The 9,140-nt window shown below is 38.0% G+C and overlaps 1 protein-coding gene across 1 annotated transcript; it reads right to left on the bottom strand.

Moving 5' to 3' along the window:
• Positions 1 to 920: 920 nt before the first annotated feature.
• LOC149647369 (cytochrome P450 4V2-like) lies at positions 921 to 1,777 on the bottom strand. The gene is made up of 3 exons (XM_089849735.1): positions 1,676 to 1,777; positions 1,440 to 1,613; positions 921 to 1,377 (listed from the first exon to the last, which is right to left on the bottom strand). Exons 1-3 carry the CDS (start codon positions 1,679 to 1,681, stop codon positions 1,138 to 1,140), a joined length of 420 nt encoding a protein of 139 aa, XP_089705861.1. The 5' UTR covers positions 1,682 to 1,777; the 3' UTR covers positions 921 to 1,137.
• Between the last annotated feature and the right edge of the window lie 7,363 nt (positions 1,778 to 9,140).

The raw sequence follows: 9,140 nt of genomic DNA, 5'->3' as shown, positions 1-9,140 counted from the left end.
TGATAAACTCGGGAAGGAGGGAATGAAAAGGGGGAAGTTACGATTTTTCAACGTGCTCTCTTTAACACTATAGGACCCGTCTATAGCGTCTTTAGGTTTTTGGTTCATTTGCGAGTAGATCGTAGCACTATATGCTTTACAAAATGTCATCGGCAAACAAAAATCGCCTGTTTGGAAATATTATGATTATAAATATTAAAGTAAAAATTCTTATTGAAATAAATAATTTTTGAGTCATTTTTCCGTTTTTTTCCTTCATGATTGCAGATTCGGTATTTGGCCGAATATTACGAAATATTCGGCCGAATACCGAATACGAAAAAAATGGCCGAATAGGCCGAATACCGAATAGTAACCGAATATTCGTGGCATCACTAGACGACACTGTAGTCCATCACATTTTAATTTTCAAATTGCCAGAGTGAGCGCTCTAAAGTTTCAAAGATCGTCCATTTTCCACCACGCGTCCTTAATTAAGTGTTTGCCCAATCCTAATACTGCCAAACCGCAACCCATAATTGCTTTGCCTCATTTCGAGTTAGGTCATGGTTCTAAGGCAGTTTTTCCCGAACAATAATAACCTTCGAGGCATATTTGTAGCGCAATTAAAAGGAGCAATTATAACTATGGTCCGTAGCAATATCTTAGAACACTTCTTAGACAATTGGAGATTGCATTGATAAATAATTTACGAAAGTCGAAAAGTTATTACCTGGGCATCCTCTGGGTCCTGATGAGAAGGCGAGAAATGCGAAAGGGTTCAGGGATTTTTCGGCGTTGGACAGAAAGCGTTCGGGCAAAAAGAACTCGGGGTCCGAGTAGACATCCGGATCACGGTGAACTATGTCCGCAACTACGAAACAATGGGTTCCCTTCGGTATCACAACGTCATCTATAAATTAAAAACAGAACCCTCTAAGATTTACGGTTATGGGACGTCCAAGTGGTGATATGAAATACCAATCAACAAGTCTTCGTCCAAACGTCTCGCAAATCCCGGTGCCGGAGCGTACAGCCTAGCTGCTTCCTGCCAAAAATGAAACCAAATGGTTAGACTCCTTCTTTCTAAATTCTTCAATATTTACTGAGCCCAATAGAAACAGTTTTAAAATAATAACCTTGGTGCAGCAGTGACGGTTATAGTACTTTTTTACTCATGTCAACTACTTTTCCTATAAAAAAATTAATCTTTGATCCACATACTTTGATGACGCAGTCTAAGTAGGGTAGTCTTTTGAGGTCATCTAGCTCTACGGGAGATTCATTGTAGGAACCGAGCACTTCGTCCAGTTCTTGGTGCACTTTCATTTGTGCTGACTCGTTTTGTCCCAACAAGAACAACGCCCAACTCATATTGAGTGCCACCGTGTCGTGACCCTAGAGACGTTGCAATAAGTTGGATGCTTCTTAATGGTGTCTAAATTAAGCAAAGATTTTACCCCGAACAAGGCAATTTCGACTTCGTCTTGAACGTCTTCTAACCGGAAGCTGTCGTCGCTTAGATGCATCTCCAAAAGGAAATCCAAAATCGAAACCTTTGACTTAAAATCGGAAACATCTTTAGGAGCTTCTTTTTTCAACGCCAAGAACTCTGATTTTCTTTGCTCAATAATCTGACGAAGAGTGAGTGAAATATAGCTCAGTCTCTTGTTAAGACGATACTTCGTGTACTGACCTTCATTGTCAAATTCCTGGCGTAGTCGAGGGCTTTAAAGTATCGTTTACCCGTTGGACAGAGTTTGAAAATCCAATCGACCAAGTAAAGCGGATTTAATAACCGAAATAAGCTGGCACTGCTCAATCTAGTTGTTTTTTAAAAATGGTAAGTTCCCCACTGTTCACCGTGGACCACTTGTACTTACAAGTGAATACTTTCCAAGTACTCAGAGTCCTCGTTGTTCTGAATTCCCAATTTAACCCCCATCGTACTTTCTACAAAATAAAATTTATCTTTTAAAATTAGCTTTCAATTTGCCAGGTTTCTTAGAGGTAAAGTTAGTGGCAAAGAATTTATGTATTGAACAGCCGTGATCGGGCGCTGAAATTTAATACCTATGATGACGTCGAGTGCGCAGTAGCTCATAAGAGGCAGAATGTCCACTTCTTGACCCTGTGTTTTAGCTATCTTGTTCGCTAAAGTCAGGGCGCATTCGTGGAAAATTGGAGAGTAAGAGTTGACCAATTTCGGATGCAATGATGGCGCTATCTTCTTCCTGCGATCTCGCCACAATTCCTTTCCACTACAAAAGTTCCATTCAATTTCAACTTTAGTCTTTTATGTCAAAAAGATATTATACATCTTCTTACCTGGAAAACAGCCCGTTCCGAAGCCATGGCTTTGTAAAATGGTATATGAATGACTTCTCAACATTTTCCTTGCTAGACAAAAGGCTCTGCAAAAATAAACACATCGCCTTGAAGAATAACTCGCAACTCTGTCATAGGAAACATATATTAAGCTTTGCCCACATTGAGCTCGCGTTCGCGCCTTCGTCTATTCGTATCTTCGCCGCAGAACAGATCATGAACATCATGCAAGCTACTGTTCATATACAAGCAAATATTTCGATTTTCCTATTCTGAGAGCCAATGAAATTTCAGCAGTCACTGCGCCATTTACCCTCAGTTGTCCATTAATAGCAACTCGACTGAGCTGCACGCTGATTCCGCCATTGTGAAAAGTGACAAAAACGAAACTATTCGAGCCCTCCACCCCCCCCACCCATCCATCCATTATCTCGTCTGTGATTGGTGCGTTTCTCGTGAAGGTCTGAAATTCTTGGCTTAGTCGCAAGAAATATTTATCTTCACACAAATAAATATACACCCGCACGCTATACCCTTTCTAACCTGTCGGTCTGCCAAAGCGTCTATTACTTTTAACTCGCTAGGAGCGTATTATCCCAATGGGCTGACGGCTAATGGCAAGTTCATTTGCTGCTACTTCTTATATATATTTTACCTGAACTGTAGAGACTTTCGATAGAAACACAATAGGCTTGAAAAAGAAGCTTGTTAAGACAATTCCTTTTTTCTCCAAAATCGAATAGCCACGTATAACGTCCAGGTACACTGAAATTAAAAATCAGCAAACAACTTTTCTCGTCACAACAATATTAACAATTTGATTAGCAGACATGCTTAAGCCAGCTAACGTTATTACAAAGTGAATTAATGAGAATTGAAGTGTAGAAAATTAATTGCCTGAAGTTAAGGCTCATTTACATGCACGATTGTAGTTCGTAAAAACTGTGGTTTGCTTGAAAGATTTTAAATCATTTCTGCACAAACTCAATCCGCAACCAAAACGAACTTGGTTTTTAGCAAGCGCCAAAGAAAAAACTAATACCATCAATTAAAATTCAGTTTTTTATCATTTTGACAAAACTTTAATTGGATATCAGTTATATGCCTGGCCTCATCGAAATGGCAAAGGTACCGAATTGACGTTGTATTTCCTATTGAGCCAACTGGTATGGGGGAGCCACCTTATTTTGGAATACGCTAATTTCAATTTTATATCAAAACGTACATCCAAAAACATGATATTTTTCTATTAGAAAAGTTGCGTCTTTGATCGCGTGAAAACAATGACTGCTATACAGGCTTAACACATTTGAACAATTAGGTCAAAAAATATTTGAATAATTAGGCCAAACACATATTTATAAAATTAGGCTTAACAAAAATCTGAGCAATTTCAAGTCATATCTTAAATTATACTTTTGAAAGCATGTGACTGAGCCTTTACAGGTATTAAAATTTTCAGTTGAATATATAACATCAGCTATTTAAAAAAATTCTTATCCTAGTTGTTATCACAAAAGTTGCTTAAAGGCAGGGCGTTACGCGATTATCCTTAAAATCTGAACCTAATTTGAATTTTAAAATCATTTGGAAGTATTTCCTGAATGTTTCACTATGCAGACTGGTCTTATAATTAGTAGAAGAGTGGATAAAAAAATCAGTTGCTTTTCTACTTCACCCTCCCTTTAAGCAAAAATATTTCGTTTTGAATTATGCGCGTCATTTGAAAAATAACACGCGTACGCACTCTATATTCTGTTTAACATCACAGTTCGGTTTAGGTATTCGGCCCTATGGGACAGAAAATCATTTCATAGTCGATAAGTTTTAATTTCCTCAAAACTGATGAGACTGATTAAGTCTCATTTGAAATGAAAGTTTAAAAGCACGGTTGATTATGATCGCGCTAAGGTTCTTGAACGCTAAAAGTCGTCGTACGCGTTTAGTTCAATTCAGTACATAAAAGTCGCTTAAGTTTATATAATATTCTCGGTTTCAAGCCTGTATTTTTTACTACACCCCGAAACTAATATCCTCCGAATATTTCTACGTTCTTTGTCGGAACAAACGTATCGAAATAGTTACTCACTGACATTACAGGGCATATTTCTCCCGTTGAATTGAAAATAACGTAGTACTTGATAGGTGCTGGCGTAGCCAAGACCCAATTTGGGTATCGACTTCATAGAATTGTAAATTTTAATATTATTCGGAATCGACGTGATAAAGTCGTAGACGAAAGCCACGGCGTAAGATACGATCTCGAAAACATTGTCCAAAAATATAACCAGCGATTTAATATCAAATTTCATCTCCGATTTTAATTTCGACTAATCTTTTTCAGAAAGACAAATTTGTAATAATCAATTGTACTTTTTAATAAACCTTAATAATGTAGTACCGATATTGTGAAGCGCGATATCGTGTGTCGCGCAAGAATATCGTGTTTTAAATTCTTAACAGGATAATTTGGAAGAAATCTACGCCCAAAAACGGAGAAACAAACAACAAAGGCGTTGGACAAATTGGAAATTATGCCAATATTTGGTTATCGTCGCGTGTTATCACTTTTACCTCTTCTAGTGACGATGACGTCACGGAGAGTTATTACACTGGACGTGTTTGTGTGTCTGTCTGTCTGTCAGCGCGTTGGCAGTTGCCAAATTGGAGCTAGCGTGCTCGCACAAAGCAGTTTTTGGCTTCTACTCCCATCGTTAGGATTAAGAAGTACTCGGCGATCGGCTAGGGTTACGCGAAACGTCTAGCCTCCCAATGGCAGGGCTTCAACCAAAGGTTCACGCAATTGCGGCTTTTCTTACCATTTATTGTATGTTCTTATATTTACGATTCATTTATATCGCTTTATATACCGTAAATTTCCAAAAAAAACTGTTTAACAGGAATACGCTTGAATTCAAACGTCAACAATAGCCTTGTTAAAGATGATTTTAGGAATGAAGTTTCTTAAAACGAATTAACTAGAATTAAGCTAAATTAATGATGATTAAATACTTAAGAATCGTAATTGTCTCGACTCGGAGAGGTTCATTTTCGTTTCCCAACTTGTTCATTTCTAGGAAAGGGTATCATATACTCGTTTATTAACGTGATTATATGTCGTTTGGTATTTTAATTATTGAGGAAAATCAGTTGATATTTAAGAATTATTGAACTTAGTCCAAGTGATTAATTTTTTATAAATTATTTTACACAACGTCATTTAATGTAATTTTGTTTTTTGAAAAATGGTAAAATTTGAAAAGAAAAGAGCCATTCCAATTAAAGGCCTTTTCAGAGGATAGAACGTTTTGACTACTAATTAATGCCCATAGCAAACCGCTTTACCTAGAAGGGTGAATGAAATGACTAGGCCTACCAGAAATTACGCTAGTTCTCCAAACCACTTCACTACCCGAGTCATCAACGACTAGATTTCTCTGCCCGCGGATTTAGGTTTCAGTGGCAACTCGTAAGCCTTTCCGTCACGCGGTCATGACCTGGCTAAAACCACCAGCCACCCAGCCTTGATTACCCCTCGCCCAAACTTAGTAGTTTCTGTGCCTAAATGCTCTTTCGGTTCCTTGTAATTTTTTTATTTTATTTTATTTTTTTGTTGTTGTTTTTACATTTTTTTTCTCCGCTGTATATATCTGAGGATTTTTTTCTTAGAGGGCGGTCACACAGGTGCCTTACTGGGTTATTTATTAATTGCCAAGGTAGGTGGCGCTTAAAACGTTTGGCCGTAAACATTTAGTCGTGTGAAAAGGAAAGATTTACCCAGCTTTTCGCTTCCCAAGTTGGGCAAGTTGATAGAACTATTTCACTCATATAGATGAATGATTTAGTTGGATCGTCTGAAAGAGCCTTAATAATTAAGGCGCGGAACAAACCGCTTAACTAGAGGGTTTGCATTTTGCAGGGACGTTACTCTTAAAGGGATACTTTCTTTTAATTTCATTGCAATAAATCCCTATAAGGTTAATTTATTTCGATAGATAGACAAATAAGGATTCTGAAAATATATATGTTTTTATATTTTAGTTTAATTAATGATTTTTAAATTACGATTAAAAGATCCAAAATGCCCTTGTTTTGCGATCATGAGGACACCTGGTGATACAGAGTCGAACCACCGAAAAACGTTACTAGTTTGTCTCTACCAATTTCGACTTCATAAGTCTCTTAGGTTCCGTAGTGTTTTTCCTACTGGTAGGGGGATTCATTCTGTGAGCGCAGTATGATACAGATTGACGGGAGTGACAGAGGCTCGATATGGTATGACTGCGCACCAAATTCTTCTACTTCAGAAGAACTACCCTCAGATTCGTTTATTATAAATTGTTCCGAATTTTCTGAATCCAAAGAATCAGAGTTCGAACTTTCATCCTCAGATTCAGGACCGGAATGATCAGAAATACTTTCTCGTCTGACATTCTTAAGCATATAAGCAGACGACGATTCACCAGGCAAGCTGACCTAGATTCTCGTTCCTACTACTTTTTACTCCTAAAACTACAGTTTTCATTCCAACTACTAGCAACCAATGAGAGGCCGAACTTTACCTACGTAGGTAATGGGTTGAAAATGGTGGCCGATTTTAAATCTGGCGTTCAAAATTTTAATTTTTATTCACGTTTATTTTAATTAATAAATGTTTCTCGCGATTTCTAATGACTCCCATGTTTTTAGGGGTGGTTAATTTATAGAAAACCAATGTTAGTTTGACCAACTCAGATAAATCCGATTCTATCCCTTTAAGTAGTATGTCTAAGAAAAAAATTTACAATCCGCCGCGATCTTCATTCTGGCCTTAGTAACGAAAAAACAGGGCTTACCGAAAAACATTATAAAAAAGTCCAACCAAACACAAATTTTTGCTCCACGTGGGAGCTTAGTTCTTTCCTCGGCACTCGGCGGTTAAAGTTAGTTATTTTACAATCGCGATGACCTAGGCCTAGTTTAAATTGAAATTGTACTAAACTTGAATCGACTGTTACCAAAATAAGGCGTTGAAACCGAGAGGCAACCCGTGCTTGTTTATTGCAAAGCAATATCTTTACTGAAAATGGCGTGTAAAGGTAAGCGTAATGAATATTTATTTATATTTATTTATATTTAAGTAAAACTTAATATAATAGCATTTACTTGTCAAGTTAAAAAATTAGTTACTGCGTATGATCAGAAGTGAGATGAGACTAGAAGTGAAGGGCTCTAGCATTGGTAATAGATCCTGGCATTAGTGAACAAATTTGAGGATTTTACGCCGCTTCCCACGCGCCTACACTAGAGAAAAAAAAATTGGTCGAGTTCCAAAAACATTTCCAACCCCCTTCCCCTCAACCTAAAGCGGCGAAACACGGAGGCGGGTGCTTGAATCTAGTTCGGCCGTCTACCACCGCGAGCGTCTCACGTTTTGGAGGGGAAATTCTGAAACCGCCACTAGAGGGCCAACCGTTGGTATGTTATCAAGAATATCCACTTTCGCCGAGTGAAGAATTTGGTTAGCTCAGTACTTCTAGTCTCATCTCACTTCTGGTATGATTTATAACGCGTGTTTAGTTGAGTATTAAAAGAATTATTTCTTCAAAGCCTGTAGGCACTTGTAGATAAGACCCGAGACCCGTTTGTAATGTTAAACGAATTTGAATATGTTACGAAATTTTTATTATTAAAATTCCATATCCGATTAGGCCTTGTACCATGAATCTGTAAATCAATAAATGTACCCTTTCAAACCTCCGGGTAAGATTTGGATGGGACTTAGTTAATGAGGACATCAACCTCGTGGTGGTATAGCTTCACTCCCAACTTTCAACACGAGGCGCTTCGAGGAACGGGAGCCGTAACACTCCTCTTGTCTTATGATTGGCTCTTTCAACTACGCAAAACACGTCATGAGTTTGTGACGCAACGCCTAAGTCAAATCGAGAGGTAAGATGGGGTATAACATTAGGATGTATATTCATTATTGTATAGATTCAAGATGGCGCATTCGGACTGGTTTTTTTAATTTTGACCGTCTCGTGTTTGTCGCAAAATAAAGGGAAGTAACATAAAAAGCTAAGTCAGAAATTAGATATACGATTGAAGAAAAGATTGTTCTATCGAGGTAGAAAGGTGACGGGCAGTCCGCCAATCGGTTTTTGAACCAATTCAAAGGATAAAAGTATTTTATCACGTGGTAACGTAGATTTTACGGTGAAGCGTCTTAGAATCGTGCTCAACACCACTTTCATTTCCAACAAGGCGAAGCGATATCCTGTGAAAAGAAAGAACAGCGTTTTATTTTCAAAGGTTTTATTCTTAATTCATGTTAGGTTGAAGACGACACTGTTGTCCATCATATTTTAATTTTTAAATTGCCAAAGCTCTAAAGTTTCAAAGATCGTCCATTATCTGACCACCTCGCGTCCTAAATTACGTGTTTTCCCAATTCTAATACAGGCAGTCCGCAACCAATAATGCTTGGCCTCATTTAGAGTTAGGTCATGGTTCTAAGGCAGTTTTTCCCAAACAATAATACGCTTGAAGGCATATTTGTAGCTCAACGCTACCGATAAATTTAACAGGAGCAATTATAATTATGGTCCGTAGCAATATCTTGGAACACTTCTGAGAAAATTGGAGATTGCATTGATAAATAATTTACGAAAGTCAACAAGTCAATACCTGGGCATCCTCTGGGTCCCGATGAGAAGGCGAGAAATGCGAAAGGGTTCAGAGATTTTTCGGCGTTGGGTAGAAAGCGTTCGGGCAAAAAGAACTCGGGGTCGGAGTAGACATCCGGATCACGGTGAACTTCGTCTATAATTACGAAACATTCGGTTCCCTTC

This window comes from Phalangium opilio, unplaced genomic scaffold (assembly GCF_054372755.1).
Source record: "Phalangium opilio isolate 3A_F unplaced genomic scaffold, DU_Popi_V2 ptg000089l_1, whole genome shotgun sequence".
NCBI lineage: Eukaryota > Metazoa > Arthropoda > Arachnida > Opiliones > Phalangiidae > Phalangium > Phalangium opilio.
This window is presented reverse-complemented; position numbering and strand designations above follow the sequence as displayed.